At 39.7% G+C, this 20908-nt stretch overlaps 4 protein-coding genes across 7 annotated transcripts; 2 read left to right on the top strand and 2 right to left on the bottom strand.

Annotated features, from left to right (window-relative positions):
* The first annotated feature begins 2546 nt into the window (after positions 1-2546).
* LOC103323596 (Tetratricopeptide repeat (TPR)-like superfamily protein) lies at positions 2547-5360 on the top strand. The gene has a single exon (XM_008225601.3). It carries the CDS (start codon positions 3639-3641, stop codon positions 5283-5285), a length of 1647 nt encoding a protein of 548 aa, XP_008223823.2. The 5' UTR covers positions 2547-3638; the 3' UTR covers positions 5286-5360.
* Positions 5361-5436: 76 nt separating this feature from the next.
* Positions 5437-8923, bottom strand: BOA (Homeodomain-like superfamily protein). Of its 4 annotated transcripts, none has more exons than XR_016122338.1 (3): positions 7627-8923; positions 5924-7089; positions 5437-5712 (listed from the first exon to the last, which is right to left on the bottom strand). XR_016122338.1 is itself a non-coding variant. In XM_089042050.1 (2 exons), the coding sequence occupies exon 1, from the start codon at positions 8602-8604 to the stop codon at positions 7651-7653; it is 954 nt and encodes a 317-aa protein (XP_088898176.1). In that variant the 5' UTR covers positions 8605-8923; the 3' UTR covers positions 5437-5769; positions 7627-7650. The 4 variants fall into 4 exon arrangements, 2 of the variants coding, with proteins under 2 accessions (XP_088898176.1, XP_016648658.2); XR_016122336.1 differs by having other exon boundaries at positions 5924-7095; positions 7627-8922; XM_089042050.1 differs by lacking the exon at positions 5924-7089 and having other exon boundaries at positions 5437-5769.
* A 1262-nt stretch (positions 8924-10185) lies between these two features.
* LOC103322096 (uncharacterized) lies at positions 10186-11145 on the top strand. Its single transcript, XM_008223978.3, has 2 exons — positions 10186-10649; positions 10756-11145. The coding sequence occupies exons 1-2, from the start codon at positions 10308-10310 to the stop codon at positions 10927-10929; spliced, it is 516 nt and encodes a 171-aa protein (XP_008222200.2). The 5' UTR covers positions 10186-10307; the 3' UTR covers positions 10930-11145.
* A 959-nt stretch (positions 11146-12104) lies between these two features.
* On the bottom strand, positions 12105-20674 carry LOC103322106 (pumilio homolog 1). Its single transcript, XM_008223990.3, has 9 exons — positions 19409-20674; positions 16471-18035; positions 16242-16383; positions 16047-16154; positions 15493-15705; positions 15283-15393; positions 14028-14222; positions 13240-13414; positions 12105-12607 (listed from the first exon to the last, which is right to left on the bottom strand). The coding sequence occupies exons 1-9, from the start codon at positions 20042-20044 to the stop codon at positions 12570-12572; spliced, it is 3183 nt and encodes a 1060-aa protein (XP_008222212.2). The 5' UTR covers positions 20045-20674; the 3' UTR covers positions 12105-12569.
* Positions 20675-20908: the final 234 nt, after the last annotated feature.

Below are 20908 nucleotides of genomic sequence, written 5' to 3' on the forward strand. Positions count from 1 at the left end.
CTCCTGAACCCAACCTCCATCACACCCCACCCTTACCCGAGTTTTTATCAAAAATTGCCAAAATTTACCTCTATTTTCATAAATGTCAGTTTTGTAAAAAACTTTCAAAAATAGCCAAAAATCCACTTAAATGGACTCTAATGCCCTCAAAACTAAAACCACATAAATCTAAAATGCAAAACTCTACTAGATAAAAATTCAGAATTCAGTAGGAACATTTACAGCACTAGTCGAACTCCCTGGACGCTAAGTGCCGTTATTTTTATTTATTTATTTTATTTCCCTTGCTTCTTTGTTCCCAAGCAAGCATGGTCGTGCTCATGGGATCTTAATAGTCCACAACATATATATATATATAGGTTTTGATTCTTAACTATCTCGTTATATGCTTATAATCATTTGGACCTGTTTATGAAGTGAGTCATATATACATGATATGATACTGCATAGTGTCATCTTAAATATTGTAGTATCGGATCCGTATCTGTTCATCCCTTTAATGGACAGCATGGTTCCTTTTCTTGTTTTTACTGGAATCCATCATGCTTCTTTAATGTTCATGATGGAAGAATTTTTATTTTTATTTTAAAAAGAAAAACTTATATAGTATTCTCTCAGAAACTTTGCACAACCAAGAAAAGCCACAAGTGCGATTTCCTTTTCTTAATGTTTCCCGAATTTGTCCAAAAAATATATATAATCAAATAGTAGTAGTTTTAACTTTTATATGGGTTTTAGTTTTGTGGGCATTTGAGTCTATTTAAGTGGGTTTTTGGCTATTTTGGAAAGTTTTTTACAAAACTAACATTTATGAAAGTATGGGGTAAATTTTGGCTATTTTTGATAAAAACTGTCCCCCTCCTCCCTCTTCTCTCTTATATTTTCTCTTTGCCTCTTTCTCCTCTTTGCCTCTCTCTTCTCCCTCATCCCCTCGCCAGACCTAACCCCCACCACCACTCAAAATTTTATAAAAAAAATATCCTCGACACCCACTCCCCATTTTCTCTCTTGGCAGAGAGAGAGAGAGAGAGAGAGCGGCATATAGAAGAAAGATGAGGGGAAGGGGTGGGGTGTGATGGAGGTTAGGTTGGGGAGGGGGGAAAGAGAGGCAGAGGGAGGGGAATGGGTGGGATGCGATAGATGTCACATCCCGGGACCAGCCCGCCAGAAGACGATATTGTCGCTTTGGGCCCCTCTCTGCCCTCACGGTTTTGTTTCGGGAGCTCACGAGCAACTTCCAGAGGGCATCCATCCAGGATTGCTCTAGCCCCAACTCGCTTAACTCGGAGTTCTTATGACTCCGAAGCCAGTGAGCTCCCAAAAAGCCTCGTGTTAGATGGATGCGGGTGTGCTTATATAAGGCACATCAACCTCTCTCTGTTGGTCGATGTGGGATCTTGCAATGGAGGTGTGCTTGGGGTTGGGTCTAGGGAGCGAAGAGAGAGGCATAAAGGAGAAAGAGGTAGAGAGAAAAGAGATGATAGAAGAGGGAGGGGTGCGATGGAGGTTGGGTCCGGAAAGAAAGATAAAAGAGAGGCAGAGGGACATAGGAAGAGAGAGAAGAGAGAAGATAATGAGCTAAAATTACTAGAATGCCCATGCCACGTTATCCCACTTTACAATTTTGTGGATGGAAATGGACGGAAGTAGTAAAGTGATAAAATTTCAGTTTAAAGGATAAAGTGAGACCGAGCGTCCATTTCAGGAGGTAAACAGTAAATAAGCCAAAAAATAATCCAATAAAAATATCAATTACAAATAACATATAGAAAAGGTTAAAGCAAAAAAAAATATACATAAAAGGTTGGATCTCTTCTCTTCAAATGTAATCTAGTATCCTTTTGAATATAAATATAAGTCAATAACACTTTGCACTCTTGTAGTTTGGACTCAACACGACAATTTGGCTCCTATTTTTTAAAAAGCGACAAAAATAACAAGTGAATTCCTACATCATTGACTTGTATATTAATTTAATTAAGTTGGTTTTTTTGTTTACGGAGGCTTGAACTTAGCACAATAAAAATTTGAATCAATCCAACTAACATTCCATAGGGTAATTCTATTCGGCTCTTGCAGTCCATATCAATGTGAATGTTGAGTGTTTGTTCCTCATATGATCATACGGTTTGGTTATCGTTTTGAAATGGTTATTTATTAATTAATTTACTTAACACTACTAGAAAAGCTCCATATAATAAGGTACGGATACACTCGTGGCCAATCTTAGACTTTCCACAGAGAACCTGAGGCCAATGAGTGTTGGCCACGGATTAGCCACGGTTTGACTGTGACTTTGAGAAATAAAATCAACAAAGTATCCTATGGCCACCAAATCCGTATCTAATTATTTTCCAGCCACAAATTGATCGTGGCTATGTCTTTGGTGGCACAGATGTACAGTAACTGCGGCTATTACATCAATAATGGCACTGTTTGCATGTTGTGGCTATAAAAACTATGGCTTTTACCCTTTTTTCTAGTAGTGTGGTGAGAAGATCAATGCCTCATCTTTGATCTTGGTGGTGGTACTTTTGATGTTTCACTTGTCACAATTGAAGAGGGTACTTTTGAGGTCAAAGCTACTTGTGGAGACACCCGCCTAGGAGGTGAAGATTTTGACAACAAAATGGTGAGCCATTTTGTGGAGGAGTTGAAGATCAAACACAAGAAGGACATGAGCAATGCCCCAGAGCATTGAGGAGATTGAGGACATGTTGTGAGAGAGCAAAGAGGACTCTTTCTTGCACAACTACTCAAACCACCACCATTGAGGTTGACTCTATTTGAGGGCATTGACTTTTGCTCCACAATAACCAAAGAAAGATTTGAGGAGCTCAACATGGACCTCTTCACAAAATGCATGGACATTGTGGACAAGTGTTTGATGGATGCTAAAGTGGAGGACAAGGGCACTATCCATGATGTTCTTGTTGGGGGTTCTACTAGAATTCCCAAGTTTGCAGGACTTGTTTGATGGTAAGGAGCTTTGCAAGAGCATCAATCCTTATGAAGCCGTTGCGTATGGCGCCGCTGTACAAGCCGCCATTTTGGGCAGCACCCGGACTTCGTCCTGCACGATGTTGCCCCAATTTCCCTTGGATTTTATAATCCCAGAGGAGTGATGGATGTGTTTATTTCAAGAAATACTAGAATTCTGACCAACAAGGAACTGATTTAGTCAACCTTCATGGATAACCAGCCTTGTGTGTATACTAAAGTATTTGAGGGTGAAAATCCAAGAGCCCTAAAAACAACGTGTTGGGTAAATTTGGTATATGAGACATCCCTCCTGCTCCCATCGGGTGCCTCAGGTCACCATCTGCTATGATGTCGACACGCAGACGGAGTTTTCAATGTCTAACGACACTCATCAATCTTCTTCTTTTACTTTCTTAGAAGTGTGATCTCGAGTTCAACTTTTGCGAGTTTTGCCAATGAATACAACAGAAATCTGAATTTTTGGTCTTAACTCAAATAAAACTGTTTCTAAAATCAATTTACATTACAAGACCAAAACAAATAATAAAAAATAGCCTAAATTACAAGGACGAGAATTGTAATTTAACCTTCACTTCAAACTTCTGAGTGAGTGAAACGTGCTTGGTTCTTTCCCGCGCTTTGCCGTTGCTATTCCAATGTCAATGCGTCGTTTCAAAGGCCAGGTACTCCCAGCGGCTCGCCAGAACAACCCCATCATCCACCGTCCATTTCAATCAACACCTGATTACTACACAAAGCTGATCGAAACCTACGCTCGTGATCGAGAATTGCACCCGGCAAGACTACTCCACGCCCATTTAATCACCGTCGGCTCTGCTCGCTCGACCCATTTGGCTTCCAAGCTCATCGCTTTGTACGCTGCCTGCGGCCAAATAGCCCATGCTCGTAAAGTGTTCGACAAAATTCCCCAAACGAACATACGCCGCTGGTTTGCTCTCATCGGAGCCTATGCTCGTTGTGGGTTTTATCAGCAGGCAATCGATGTGTTCTGGGAGATGCAAAGAAAGGTTTCAAGGCCCAACAAGATTGTTATCCCCAGTGTTCTCAAAGCATGTGGACACCTCTCTGATCTTAAAACCGGTAAGAAAATACACGCCGTGGTGCTCCGCTTCTCGTTTGAATTTGATGCTTTTGTTAGCAGTGCGCTCATTGATATGTACTCAAAGAATGGGCGGGTGGAGAAGGCACAACAAGTTTTCGATATGATGGTGGAGAAAGATTTGGTGGCTTTGAATGCTATGGTTTCGGGGTTTGCTCAACATGGTTTGGCTAGAGAAGCATTGCGTTTGGTGGAGAAAATGCAGCTACTGGGATTAAAGCCCAATTTGATAACTTGGAACAGTTTGGTTTCTGGGTTTTCGCAGAAGGGCGATGAAGCATTGGCGTATCGAATTTTTAACCTAATGTGGGTTAACGGGATTGAGCCTGATGTTGTATCTTGGACTTCGGTTATATCTGGGTTTGTGCACAACTTTCAGAACAACAAAGCTTTTCATACATTCAATCAAATGTTGAGTCATGGACTGTGTCCAACCTCGAATACTATTAGTAGCCTCTTGCCTGCTTGTGCAGCTGTGACGGATGTGAAGCGTGGGAAGGAGATTCATGCCTACGCGTTGGCGATAGGAGTTGAAGAAGATGTATATGTGAGGAGTGCTCTTGTTGACATGTACGCAAAATGCGGATTTATATACGACGCAAAGGCATTGTTTTGCAAGATGTCTCAAAAGAACACGGTGACATGGAATTCAATGATTTTTGGATATGCGAATCATGGGTATTGTAATGAAGCAATTGAGCTTTTCAACCAGATGAAGATGGAAGACGATAAGAAACTCGATTACCTGACTTTCATGGCAGTTCTCACGGCTTGTTGTCATGCCGGAATGATCGAACTTGGAGAAAGCTTGTTCTATTTGATGCAGGAAAGGCATGGGATCGTGCCAAGACTAGAACATTATGCATGCATGGTTGACCTTCTTGGTCGAGCAGGGAAACTCACTGAGGCTTATGATATGATTAAGGCAATGCCTATGGAGCCAGATTTGTTTGTATGGGGAGCATTACTGGGAGCATGTCGGAATTATGGAAATATAGATCTTGCTGAAGTAGCAGCAAAGCATTTGTCGGAGTTAGAGCCAGAGAGTGCAGGTAACAATTTGCTGTTGTCAAGTCTGTATGCTGATTCTGGCAGTTGGGGGAATGTTGCAAGGTTGAAGAAAATGATGATGAAAAACAAGTTAAGGAAACTTCCAGGACGCAGTTGGATGGAAGCTGCCTGATATTATAGAATGGCCTTTCAAGGAAGATTTTGTAAACTAGCCGTTGCATAAGCTTATTTTATCGAACTTTTATCACAGCAGAGGACAGCAACATGATAATCTAACCAAATAGTAAAAGATCCGTGAGATTGAGAAGGAAAGAGAAGCCGGATGACAGTGAAAATGAAATTATGGGATATAACATCAAGCTAGAATGCTATTAACTCTCACTCAAGTTTGTTCAGTATACAAGAAGTAGGCTTTCAATCAAGAGCAAGCAATTTCATATGAAGAAATAAAAAAGAGCTCAATTCCAATCTGTAGAGAGGTACAGTATTAATTATTTTAGTTGACAACATAACCTTAAAAAATAATGGGTATCAGCCATTCAGCCTTTACTCCTGTTGGAAAGGACACGGCTTTTTCGGATGAAGTCCATCTGAACAATCTGCAAGTGATGCAACGACATCAATTTGAAGTCCAAGGAAAATATCCTAACCTGAAGCTACAAAGAAACCATGTATCCCAAATGAACTACAGGCACTGTTATGCAACAAATGTAGATTTAAAATAAAATAATAAAAAACTGTTGCGACACTATTATAACAAAAGAGTAGAGCAGAATGTATATGGTCCACTGAGGTAAAAGACATTTTCACCTAAAAGTGTTTGAACATAGCTTTCTAGTAAAAGTACTTAGGTAAAGCTTCTTCAGTCTTTCACCCTTTGCCCAAGTTCTTTAGATCATCTACATCCATCCCTGTCATCCTCTACTCCTGCAATAACTTGTCTTGACAAAACTGTGGTAACTGCTAATGACGTATACGAACGAGGCCCCTTAAATTTTGGAAAGGTTAGACGAATTTCCTTAACTTGTATACACATGGGGCCTCCTTGCTCTTCTTTAGGTTTTTAAGGGTCTTAAAACTTCCCCTCATACTATGTACTAGCAACAGATGAGATGTAGTTACAGATGATAGAATGCAGATGCTAAACCATACAGATGAATCTTACAGTTAAAGATGATAGAATACAGATGAATCTTATAGTTAAAGATAACAGAATACAGATGAATTTGAAATTTTAATCGCCTCAACATCCACTGAGTTACAAAAAATGGCCATAAATTTTCTCTAGCATTACTAAACAATGCACAAATAACTCTTGTAGATTGAAAGGAACCTTACAAATAATAATGAGAACATAAGGGGCTTGTTCTCACCCAAATCTGTACAAGAAATTATTACAGTTTTCATTATTCTGAAGAGCAGCAGACAAAGGAGAACACTCTTAAAAGGTTGATGGAAGCAATTGCAAAATTATTGTTCGTACCAAATCCACATTCATATTTGCATAAACATACAGGAATCTCCATACATGACATAGGAGGTGACAAGGTGATAAAAGCATTCAATATCGCAATGAAGGAAAGCAAACAGACATTTCTATATTTAGATCGACTTTTTTCCATTGATTCTGGAAAGAAAAGGCTCAATACCTTATTTTCTCGGTTACAAAAGGCTTAATACCTTATTGATACAAAAAGAATATATTAACTTGAAACAGGTTAAGAATGTACTCAATGCCTCGGTGTCAACTATGTAGACTAGGAATGAACCTCCCACTGTTATGTAACTGGGAATACATGCATTTAATGAGGGAGATTTTGTTACAATGGCTGATTCATTCAAAACCCATATACCTCTAAAGTGTCTCCACATAATTCCTAAGAACCCTTCCCATGCCTGTCAGGTTCAACATTACCAATCAAGCAAGCATACAGGTTGAGTTCCAAGAGTTAGCTTCAACCAACTTGCTGAAACTTCTGAATCTACACAAAAACATACGATGAATAATCTGAAATTCTTGAGCAGTTATCAATGGAGAACTGCATCATATACACAAACTAACAGCAACTACAACAAACCCCAGAAGCTGCTATAAAGCCTTGATAAAGAAAAGCAAACTTTAGAGCTAGAGTTCCATTATTTCTCCATGGCAAGACCATAGTAAACTTAACTACAGTGCAGTCTACATGGTAAGACCAGTGGTGTCAAATAGAATTAGAACTTCACAGAGGAAATTCACACAGGTACACACTGTCTCCATCTAATCAACTTCAGGGAATAAAACTAGTTTCCAAGATGCCCTGTTACTTTGGGTACATACACATGCCAGCAAATTCTACTAAGGAACCATAATATAATATGGTAAGCAACAACCAGTCAAATAAACTAAGCAAATCATACAAATCAAATTCTAGTTTCCCAGCACAGAGCCAGAACAACAATCCAATAAAATAAAACCGCCATTAAAGCTAAAAAAAATTAAATTCAGTGTAAGGTCAAGAAAACTCACTCACCTCAACTTAATGTGTAAAGATTTCTCATTTGTCATTTGGAGCACCATGTGGATACGAAACCATCGAACCCATGTTGTAATGGTGCGACTCGAACCCATGGTACCCACCACCCGGCATGCCCATGTGCCCGTGCCCGTGGGTCAACCCGAGAACCGGCATGGGCATCATGTTAGGCGGGTAAGGCATAGAAAACGAAAATTGCCCATTTCCATGCCCGTGGCTCTGACCCGCCTGACCCGACCCGCCACCCGACTCTTGATGCAAGCTCTGCGGCACCGGCGTCGACGCGAAAAGCTGGTCCGAAGACGACGGCCCAACGTCGCCCGATAACCCCTGCATCCTCTTCAAGTAGAGCCGATACTTCTGCAAGTGGCTCGCCACATTTTCTCGGGTCAAGCCTTCAACGTTCATCAGCTGCATAATCGTTTTGGGCACCGCGTTCTTGATCCCCAGGTGGGCCACCACGTCCACGAACCGCTTGTGCAGCTGCGGGGTCCACACGAGCCTCGGCCGCTTCAGCGTCCGCGCCGACGTGTCGTCGGCCGAGAAATTCTCGGTCCTCAGCGCCGAATCGGCCTCCTCCGTACAATCAATCTTCCGCGACTTTCTCGAATCGGATCCGGCGTTGCCGTACCGGTCGTTCTCGTCGACCTCGACGACCATCGGCTCGACGTCGTCGCTGCGGTTCTCGTCAAACGACTTGTAGTTCGAAGAGAAGCCCTGAGAGTGAGCGGCGCCGCGGAGCGTCGAGACCGTCTTCTGCGACGCGCGGTTGACGTCGACGGTTGTACGGCACGGCTCCGGCGAGATGCTGAAGGCCGAAGCGAGCTCGATTGGGATCAACGGCTGAGATAACGGCGTGAGATCGTCGGCGCTCGGCAGCCCCGCCTCCCACTCGAGAACTCGCGTCTCGTCGTCGCAGTCGTCGCCGCCACTGCCACCGCCTTCGTACTCGCTCATCCTCACCTCTTCACCCATTGCAACAACAGCTCAAGCTCTCTCTCTATCTTCTTCTTTTTTTTCCCTTTTTTTTTTTTTTTTGGGTTGCTTTTTTTAGGTTCTTGTCATCAGCGAGGTCGAATTGTTCGTGTCGGGATCGGATCGGATTGGGAGAAAAATCAGGAGAGAAACGAAGACTATTGAGAAGAAGAAGCAGATATATAATTCGGGAGACTCGGAGGGGTGTTTGGGAAGTGAGAAAACGAGGGAAAATTATAAAAAAGAAAAGAAAATTTCTTTTTTTTTTTTTTTTGCGCTTTTTTGTTGGTAAAAGTGCAATATCTGATTCCATCTTGTGCCGACGTGGACGACTTAGGCAGATATTTTTGATCTTCCAAATATCTCATCCTTTGGGTTTACTTCCCCACTTGCTCCCTCAGATTTCACAGCTTACTCGCTGCACCGTTCAAACACGTGCGCAGATTGTGTACCCGTGTTCGAGTTTTGGTGTGGTTTTATCCGAATCCGAAATTACCAGAATAGCCGTCGCGGTTGGAGGCTTCCGAAAGTGTGTCTCTTGGTGGAAGTGCCAAGTTGGCAAAGTGTCTGCGCTTTTTAAGGGTGTTTTGGTAATTTAAGTGTGAATAATTATTAAAGAACCGACTTTTGCGTTTGCGGTCTTTTTGTATCTTTTTTATTAGAGTGTGGAGCATTTTATATGGTCTGGTTGAGAGGTAGGTGGACCAATGGGAAGAGAGAGATGTTGGTGAACAGCTGGATTGTAATCTTTTATTTTATGCGGAATATCTGTACTTTTTGTGAGGGTGATGGTGATTTTTATTTTCTTGGTCGAGGTTGATGGTGATGATGGCAGAACTTTAGAAGCACACGAATTCAAGGCCTGGCGAAAAACCAACTGCTTACATACAAAATAACCAACTAACAAAAGGTCCTCAAAACCTAACTTGAATTTGATCGTATGTGTTTTTAAAACAACATGTTATGACTTTTTTGGAATGTCGATAATATCTTTTATGTAGGTTTAGAATGAGAAACTTGAGCGAGTTCGAATAAAATCTTACTAGTTGAAGTCCTACTTCGAACTTAACCAGAATTTGATCCAATAGTAATTTGTCAATCTTACCTCAAGCACTATACATAATGAACTATCAAAGAATGGCCCAAGTTTTGTTTTGTTTTTTTTTTTGCCATAGTTAGAAAGGGGGAGGGGGGAATTCACACACGAATATCATGGGGGTTTTAATCTAAAACCACTAAGGAGCACACCGAAAGTCTAAGTCAATCCAACAAACACTTCATTGATAAGAATGGCCCAAATCCAAGTCTCATGAATGAAAGTTGTTGAATAAGAATAAGAAAAAAAATCACAATGATTTTACAAAGGTTGGGTTAGGCTTGTGGTGTTTATTAGGCATGGGGGAGTTTTGACATTGTTCTAGGCCTAATGGGCTTTATGCCTATCCTGATATAGCATCTTTCCTGTCTTACCATTTCTAGTCCAAAAGCCCACCCATGGGCCAGAGAGCATTTAGGTCTTTTTCTTTTTGGTCAAAAGGGAGCATTTAGGCCTTTGCTTTCAAGCACCACACCAATAGAAATTTCCAAACACATTTACTGAGGCTTCTATGGTGTGATGGATTAGTACCATAGAGTTTCCCCTCACCCCAACATTTACTGAGGCTGTTTTGCTACTGCAGCAGAGAGAAGAGAAGCGGTAGCAAATGGGCATGGCTACCACATCCATATCTCTATCCCCACCAACTTTTTCCCATTTTCTCAAGCCAAGCAATTGTCAATTTCTAAGAACCCAGAAACCATGTTCGCCTTTTGCTTCCCTAACCAAAAAGAGCATAATTTTCCACAACCCACATGATAATTTCACCCAAAGAAGCACCCCAATTTGGCAAATCTATGCAACCTCTGGTGAAGCTGTGCCTGCAGAAGCCATCCCACTTGAGACTTCCCAGCAGATAGTGTCCACTGGTGATGAGGATGGTGTTTCTATCACCATCTCTGTTCTTCTTTTCATTGCCTTTGTTGGTCTATCTGTTCTCACCATTGGGGTAAACTCAAGAACCCATGTTCCTTTTTGAATTCCAATTTGTCAAGTTACTAAATTTATGGTTTTGGGAAGTAGGTTTTGCTAAGTTTGGGTTGTATTGGATTCAGGTTATCTACCTAGGTGTGACAGATTTTCTGCAGAAGAGGGAGAGAGAGAAGCTTGAGAAAGATGAGGCAACTAACAAGAAGAGTGGAAAGAAGAGGAGGGTGAGAGCAAGGGCTGGGCCTAAAGGATTTGGGCAAAAGATTACTATTGATGATGATGATAATGACGATGACTGAAATGCAATTTCTCTTTTGATTTTTATTTTGATTTTGATTTTTTTTGGTCTCTTATAAATTGTAATTTATGAAGTTTTCAGTGGTTTGTTGGTGACTGTCTTCCACTTGGAAATAGCATGAGTGATGATGATCAAAGGGGCACATTCCCTTGAACTTGATGCATGTAGATTTTACATTTATTGGCAGCAGACCTTGAATGGTTTCATTTTTTATCAACCTTTAATTAGATGCTGTAAATACTGAGTTCTACCCTAAAGCCTAAAGCCTGTCTCTTAATCTGATGCATGTGGAAATGTTATGTATGTGTTAGATGGATACAAAATTCTACCAATACTTATTAGCGACTGCCAACTGTACCGTAGTTGCATGCAAACTCTATTATATTTATCAACGGTTGACAATCACACAATACAATGGCAACCCCATATATCGTTCAAGGATTTTTAGTTTCATTGCTCAATCCAATCTCTATTTAGCCCCATTGTATCAATCCGTAAGATTCGATTTTGTAACTTATTAATCATAAATCTAACCGCGATTCCGGTTTTTCAATTGTTGGAATATGTAAAATGGGAGGGTTGACTGGCTTATTCATTGATCTTGTAATTTATTTATGCGGAAACATGTAAAGGTTAGTTTATGAGGCCATTCCAGCGTTTGGTTGAGAGCCGCAAAGCATAGGTTTAGGGTAGAGCAAACTTGATGTCTAAACTTTAGACATGAGGGTTTAAGGGTTTAGGGCTTGGGCTACAATAACTGGCTCTAAGAGAGTATATGAAAGCACAACTGGCTTCACGCTTTGGGACATGCTGACAAAATATATTCAGAACAGACCACCATTTTAACAAGTTTTATAATCATTTTTAAGCATAATATAATTCTGTAAGTTATCATTTATGCACAAAAGATAACAGAGATCCCTCTCCCCTCCCACATCCGTCCTTTTCTCATATTTTTACAAAAGACTTAAAATCTTCCCAGAAGTTGAAATGTTCTTCAAATTGGGAGTTACTGTTTCAAAAATTGGAAGTCGTCAAAATGAGACAAAATTATAGTTTTTGAGTTTTTGGAGCTGCTTTCTATTCACGGGAGGGATAGATAAAAATTCACTACCCAGATAAAGGGTTAAGGAGCTTGTGATGCAGAGAAAATCAGCAATAAATACACGAGATATATAGCCTTGAACAATATACTTCCATAGAAAACTGTACTTTATGTGACTGAGAAAAAACAAAGTCATTACCATACATTTAAAAAAAACTGCGGCCTCGCCTAATCATGAACAGCTCTCCACATGGCAACATTTGTACAGTCACGTCGACATATAAACTACCTCACCATTAATCATTTTTACACCCTTAAAAAACTTGTATAGTCATTTATCTCCTCTGCAGGGGCATCAGGTGTGTTCAACATCTGAACCTCAGCTAGCTCGACTCTATGTATAAACTTTAAGCTACACAATGTACAGTTTTCCAGTACAAGCAACAACTTTATTTTCAATCTGCCTCATACCTGTCTTTCAAAGATAGGCAGAGCCAGTCATAGATATAGATACGAGGAAGAGAGACGACGACAAAGAGAGGGAAACACACACTAGCCTCAGTTAGCTGTACAAACAACTTTCTTTCCTACACCACCTAAGCAGGGTGCGAAGACTGAGCAGCAATTCTCCTTTCTGCACACATCAAAGTACGCAGTAAGAAAGGTATCTCTAAAGAATGAATCATGCCATATATGCTATTTTGGAAGTTAATCAACTATAATTATGTACTATGTATTAAGATAATGTACTACATATTGCAGGGAGATGTGTCTTTACTACGGTAAACAAACAATCAGGAAAAATCAAGTACATAGATGAATGCATCCACAGAATGATAAAGCGGTCCTTTCAGTTTGTTAAGTTTGGTCGCACATTCATATAGCAAAATGTGTTATAGGGCTGAAACTTGTACTTCTGTAAAAGGCAAAGAGTAAAACAAAAGAAAAACAAAAGCCAGGAATAACACTCAATGGCTTGCATGCCAGATAAAAGAAGCATGATCTTGTACCAAGCATAAAAGCCAGGAAAATCACCCCAATTAAAAATTAAAAAATTGGCATCCAAAGATACATACAGATATTTGTACATTCAGTCATACAGCAATACTCATTAATATATATCCATATACATACACATATACACATATATATATGTGTGTGTGTGTGTGTGTGTGTGTGCGCACACACATGCGTGAAAGTCATGAACATATGCAGTTTACAGACATAGATGTATAAAAATGAGAAGGCAAAAAGAAGAATGAGTACCCCCGGCAGCAACAAGTTTTTCTACACGAGCAACAATATGCTTCCCATAAGTGTATTTCTTCAATGCATTCAAATGAACTTTAATTCGCGAAAGAATCAGTTCACGTTGTTGGTCATCACAAGTCTCCAACACTTTTTGTACAACATAGTTCGCAAATTGATCCTTCATCATTGCCTGTATATACAAGCAGTCAGTCAAACTAAATAAGCGGACAAAATGTTGGGGATGAGAGAATACATATATAAGACATGCGGAAAGAAGAATGATATCACATATATTCATGCATAAGGATTTGAAAACATCTGAAGCCACAATATCCACAAAAACAATAGGGAAGAATGAAGAAATATAGGTCACTGTAATCCCCACAAAATGATCACTAATTTTCTTCATTTAAGGGCTATAATCCAAGCTCTTAACTTGGGTCCTTATTGCAACACCAGTGTGCAACGGCTGATATACAAATGTACAGAACATAATCTAAAATTGCTTCCAATCCATTTGATTTAACCAAAGGAAGTGCTAATACACATTGGCTATGAAGCACAAAACGTCTAATCCATACCAAGGGATCCCTAGGATGATAACGTATACAAATGTAAAACATGTATCCTGTTCCACCAAAAAAAATCCCACCCTCGGACCAAAAAAATAATGATGTTCCACAAAAACAATGCCTCTACTTATGCCTGCTTGTTATGATTACACTTATCAGAAAAACAATGAGTCCATGACTTTATTTGCAATAAATTTAAGTGTGTAATAAGCACATAGAGATGTGACAAACCTGAAGAGGCTCGTTTTCATCGGTAGTGCCAAGCATCTCATTCACTAGTAATTCACGTTCAGCGGGACCGCCAAAAGTTAAACACTTCTCAACTACATTGGAGGCAAACTTCTGTTGACTCATTTGGACTATCTTCCCAGCTAATTCTTTTATGATAGCAGAACGCTCATGAGGTTTTCCATGCTCAAGGACATGCTGTTTAAAAAAATAAGACAAGCAGATGACCAAAGAATAATTAAAAGTCTACATTTACATGTAAATCAAAACTGGATGAAAACCCCAAGTTCTTTTCTTTTCAATAATGAAAAACTCAGTTGATAAGTAATAACACAGCAAAAAAGAAAGTATTCTCGTGTTTTCATGAAAAACTGAAATATATAGCAATAAAAAAATGAAAAGAGCCCTAGAACTAGGCTTGCAAGTGAGCCAAGTAGTCCGCAAGCAGCTAAAAGCTTGACCTAGCCAAGGGGATTGTTTAGGTTTTCCATTAAGAAAACTTAATAATCAATATCCATGATAAGCAAGCACAAGCAATATCCTTTGAGCATGAATAAAACTCAAGCTCAGCTCGAATTCAATAAAAAGTATTTTTTAAGCTAAACTGAAATCTTGAGCTTCTGTAAAATTAAAACAAGCTCAAGCTAGGCAAAGATTATCTCAGCTCAATTGCTGCCCTACCCAGAAGATCAAAAAAACAAGCATAAGGTCCAATCTCAAACATATCAATCTAACTGTACTAGAATAGTTGCTCTTCATGTTCTTGGGCCAGCTGGACAAATGAACATCTAAAAGGTGGTTTAAATGTTTCAAATACTAAAAATTGCTAAACCCCGAAAAATTTCCAACCCTGTGGTCTTCATGACAGAAATAAGTGACAAAGTACGAATAACGTGTTGACATGTTAAAACAAGCAATACGAGTTGCAGTTTCAAACTCAAGAAACAGTGGGAAAAATATAAGAATAAAAAAATTCGAGGTTTTGTAATTAATCATTCTATGAATATAAACACCAAGAAACAGAGGAGCATCACCAGACATGTGAAAACAAAAAACAAAAGGCAGAGGAGCAGAAATTTTGTTGCCAATATGTCATTGAATATGGTAATGGAACAGAAGGCAGAAAGGCATTAGAGATGGATATTTAGGAGTAAGCCACTTGGCTGACTGATAAAAAAACAAACGTTACCAATATAAAAGTTCACAAAGGCGAGTGTTTAAGCACAGAAGAGTCCATTAATTAGGAAAGATTATGAACCTGAACAACATAATTGCCATACTGATCTTGTGCCAACATGCTAACAGCTCCCAATATCTCATCCATAACTTTACTCTGAGTATTCATATCACTGCAGTGCTCAAGCACTCTCTGCCAAATACACAAACATTATTATGGATTACACATTATTTGTTTGTTCAGAAGAAGTTATCAAAATCAAAGAACAAAAAGAAAAAGATGTATCTCCACCTGTATCACACGGCAACCATATGGATGGGTGGAAAGGGTCACAACTTGATCAAAAAACGTTGAGACAATAAAATGAATAGCGTCTTCAGGAACACATTCAATACACTTCTGGACGACATGGTTCCCATTTTGATCACGTACACAGCGCATAACATGACCGTCAAGTTCTTCAACCATTTTGATCTTTTGGTCCAGATCAACAACTTCTATTGCCTGAATGTAATAAAAGTATATTACTACTAGAACCAACTGTAGCAATCCTTGGATAAACAAATGAATTTTAGTCTCCTAGCATTAAAGTTAAAAGGAAATCAGGTCATTATCATTGGCATACAGTTATTATTAAGCCTCCCTTGCTGCACAAAAGCATAATAATGGAAGTAATGGTTATAGCATCCGAAAAGACTAGGATTGTTTCTCGCAGTACTACCAGAACAAATGGTTGAATAATCAATCATATGTTGAACGATGAACGAAAGATATCCATATTCCAAAGAAATACAGGGCACAACCTAGTAGCAGAAAAAGTTAATCCAGTCACAAGTTATTGGTACCTTCTGGATCACCCGACAACCATACATTTGAAGGCTAAGTGTCAGTACATGACCAAAAAGCTTGTTGGCCAATTCCCTTCTCTGAGATTGAAGTCCATGCTCAAAAAACTGAATACAAACACAAATTGTTACCATGTAATATATACTAACAAGTAGAAATCAAACTAAAGCATGCGTCCAGCGAATATAATTTACCTTTTGAATCACATAATTACCAAACACATCAGTCATTAGAGCAAGCGCTTGAGGCATAATTTCTTGATAAACCATGTTTTTCTCTTCTGTAGTGGCTGTTTCAAGTTTTTGTTGAATAAACCGACTCCCATACTGATCCGCACTGCACATACAAACACAATATTATCATAACCAACTTATGATAAAATCATGAAGATGAATGACAAGAAAACTTATAAGGATTTGATACCTGAATTCCACAACATGTCCACCAATTTCTGAAAGTTCAAAAGACTTTGCTTTATTGCTCTTAAACTCTTCTAAGAGTGAAGATGCAAAGCTTTCATCTATGTTACAGCTACCATCCATGTGCCAGGGTCCCATGACACCCCCAGCCAAATTCCTCATCCCAGAAGGAAAACACATATTAAGCTCATTGTGCCTCATAGGACTACCTGGTCCAACTGGAGAGTTAGGAATAACAGGACTTGCCATGGGACTTCCAGGATAAGACATGCCTACACCAAATGCAGGATTCCCATAATAACCATGATGATTAGAACCAGCAGACTTGCCCCCCAACGGAACACCATACTGTGACTTCTGTGGTGAAAGCAAGGCTCCAAGATACGCCTTTTGAAGTTCAAGTAAATTCATGTATGAATTACCTAAGTAGTTCCTATCCACAGAGGGATCATTAAGAGCAGCAAGCTGTGCTGCAGCATACTCAGATGTCCTCAAGTATTGAAGATACATAGGATCGACAAAAGGAGCTTGAAGACCACTCCCTGTAATTGGACTCCCTAATCTACCAAGATTATGCGATTCAGATGCAGCAGCTGCTAGGTTTGGTCCAGAAGCCATACCTCCTCCAAGCACTCTTGAATCCATCCCAGGGGATCCCATAGCTGATTCGAACAAGGGTGGAAGATTACCAGTGCCAAGTTGGCTAGCCACCATGGATGCCAATGCAGGATTCATAGAATACCCACTTAGACCATAGTTTGAAAATGACGAGTTTGCAGTATCTACTTGCTGATACTGAGGATGCAAGCTGCCACCACCATTATGATTGGATGTGGGGGATCCTTTTAAATACAAGTTATTAGAAGAAACTGCTGCTTTTTGTATTTCAACTTGCCTATCAGATGATGAGTTACTAAAATCCGGCCCACCACCATTGCTCTTACCCAAATCCGAGTATGAACCTTTTGCTGAGTGTGGAACAGATGGCATATGCATATGCCCAGATTCAGACTTCTTTAGGTATGTTAGTTGCCTGGCATGACTCTCACCACCTTGCAAACCAAAGAGATAATTCTGGTGATCATCAACATCTTGTTTGATCTGTGATGGCAAATGGTGTTCATCATCTATTACACCATTTGCAGACAAGTTCATGCTGGAAAAAGGCCCCACTAGATCTCCAGACTCATTGATGCCAGATGAGACAGCATTGAAGGAGCTCGGACTACTAATGCCTCTCTTTTCTGAAGTACCAACTCTTCCTCCTCCAATTGGTGTAAGACAAGGACTAGGAGCCCTAGCAACAAGTTGAGGATCAGGAGTGGTGCTTCTTGACAATGAAGCACCTAGAGCTGCAGCATACGAGTAAGAAGAAGGTGGGCCCATACTTTGGGCTGCAGATGAGCCCTGACCATTTGCACTAGATCGTGGACCATCAGAAGCCATCACGTCACGGTGCAAATGAGCTAGATCAGCTTCAGCAGAACCATCTACATTTTCATCAAATGCATTATGGCTGGCTGGACGAGAAGGAAGCCCAGAAACAGGAGATGCACGCCCCAAGTCATCCTGAAGAACAAAAATGTTAACTTGTCAGCAAATAAAATATAGTAAACAGATCAAACTAATGATTGTGCACAAGCACAACAGTTGTGAACCAAAAATGAGGACACGTAAGTAAGATTAGAATGCAACAACAAAGGCTCCATACAACTATAAAACTTTATAGGTACTATTGATACAGAAAGATATAGGAAAAAATGGTTTAAACATACATAGGAATCTAAATTATGAATGCATAAAAGATGTTATCTTGATAACTTTAGAATTTAAGACTAAAGTATCTAAATAAGAGCTTTTCTGTGCAGTGCTAATTACAACTCTGATTTTGAGGTTGCCAAACAAGTGTATGGTATGAACTGAAAATTATCCGGATCATATTCAACCATACTATTGAGAAAAAAAAAATTACGGTGTACCCGTGATGGCATAACCAATTTGTATTCAATCAGAATTTTTTTTATAAAAAAAGGGGTTTAACCATACTCATCAAGTTCACTCATTTGAGTTAAATGCAAGAAGCAAAGAGGATTATCCAAATTCACTGATACTGTGGTACTACTATGCTCTGTGGAGCATTACTTTGGTCAACTAAAGAATAGCATGATAACCTGGAAACTATAGCTGAAGCGAGATGTATGGCAATAAGGGATGGTTGCAAAACATTAGATTGTATTAGAAACCACGAGGGCTGGCAACCTATCCCAGGAATTGGACCAAAAAAAAGAAAACAAATGCACTCCGTGCTAGTATGACTACAGGCGTGCAGCCATAACCAAGATGACCAATGCAATCATGAAGAGGACTGTTAAGCTGAACAACTTGGTGCTACTTACAGCCATCAGAAAGAAGGGAAAACTAAACAAGATTAGATGCAGTTAAAAAATTTCCTGTTTTTTAAAAGCTTCTAAAGGATGGATTGGACTTTCAAAGTTCTCAAAGCGAGTTCCTATAGAAAGTGTGATTATGACTGACTAATTGTCCCAAGTAGAAAACCTCCTCAACATCCAATATCTGAAAGAGTGGACCAGCTGTAGGTACACAATCAAGTTGTTAACATAAACGTAAAAGGTAGCATTCAGGATGAGGACATTTGGTCCAAGCCAAATGGGGCAAGGCACACATTGCATTCTAAATACAAGAATCAAATACTCATATTTTCTATCCCATGAATCAATATTCTCCTAAGTTATACATTATATCATTCTCAAATATCAATGGGAAGCATAAATGTAAGAACAGACAATTCAAGGAACAAATATTAAGTGATACTCAAAAGCGTTATCAACAAATGCAAGCAAACATTAAGAAAGCACGAACTTCAGTTACACGTGTACCAAATCGTACATCGAACATCGAACACAACCATAGAAACAAATCACCTGAAAGATTTCAGCTAGGCTCTTTTGTTTGTTACCAAGTCCTAAACCTGGCAAACCAATCAGTCCATCAACACCCCACTCTGCTGAGCCACGTACTTTGTCCGGCTCAACCTCGCTCTCTTGTTTCCTCGAGTTAAAACCTGGCGGCATCGAAAACAACGATCTTTGACTAGCATCATCAGCCCTATTCACTTTCCTCCTGTCTCCAATTCCACCCAATACAGAACTCCCTCCTCCTTTCATCCTTTGCGCAAACCTCCAATCCTCCTTTGACAGCAATGGAGGTGGAAGCCGCGGATTCAGATTCACATTCGAGTAATAGTATTGGAGATAAGCAGGATCGGACCTAAGCTCCTCTTCAGACGCAAACCCATTTTTAGCTCCAGGAAAATCCGAAAAGGCGGAGGCACCACCGCCACTGCCACCAGCAGCAAACAACCCTCCCACTGCATTCAAAGAACCCTCCACAGTTGGAGGTGCTGATCCACTTCTAAATATATTCAGCTCGCTTTCACGATCATCAACCTCTTGCCTGCGCTGCTCCCTGAGCAACATACCTATCTCCTTCTCAAATTCGTCACCAAAGGACCCCTCGTTACCTGCAAGCATTGGTCTTCTTCCTATTTCAGACAACATTCTCGATGAAAAACACTAACCTACAATCAACCCTCTTCCAAAAACTCAAATTGATCGCTACCCACTAGAAGTAACCTAACCCTAAACCCCTACAACAATCCCAAAATCAAGACTTAAACCTAAAAGCCCCATATTTACAACCTCAAAGTTGCTAACTTTAAACTGATCAAAACCCAAAATTTCTCCCAAGCCACTTCATGCCTCACCTAAAATATATATACCCCAAAACAACAATCAGAGCTCATAAAGTTATTATCTTTCCCTGAATTCAGTCCCATAAAATTACTGAAACCACTTTTTTTCCAGCATGTTCTCCATGTAACAGCACAAAAACAAGAGCATAGACAAAAAGATTAAGTTTGTGAAGGAAAAAAATACAGAACACAAAATCAGTGAGAGAGCTGAGGAGTTGTGTCTAAGATCAAAGAGAGTTATAGAGAAACAAAGGGTAACTGACGGCTGATATCAATAGGGCGGCGATTGGTTCTTACAAGAACCCTTGTTAGGGTTTTGTTGCAGTTCCAAGCAGCGGATTAAATACAGTGATAGTTAGAAGAAAGCAGGAAAGAAAGTAATAAAAAATGATAAATAAATTTATGGGAATATTTTTTTCTTCTTTTGTTATTTTTGGGTTATTGAAATATCTGGAAATAGCTAATTAACGTGCCTAAAAATTAGGGCTAATTGACCGAGTGATAACGGACTGATGTTTCAAAAGAAAAAATTCACTAAATAAAAATTAATTATAATGATTAATGATAATGATGTTTGTTTAGTTTTTCTCGTCTCCAATAGGAAGAATCTCTGACTGCCACGTCAGCTCCTTAGATTCGCTGCCTCTTCCATGAACCCAAAAAAAATTAT

Source organism: Prunus mume, linkage group LG1 (genome assembly GCF_029339155.1).
Source record: "Prunus mume cultivar Tortuosa linkage group LG1, ASM2933915v1, whole genome shotgun sequence".
Taxonomy (NCBI): Eukaryota; Viridiplantae; Streptophyta; class Magnoliopsida; order Rosales; family Rosaceae; genus Prunus; species Prunus mume.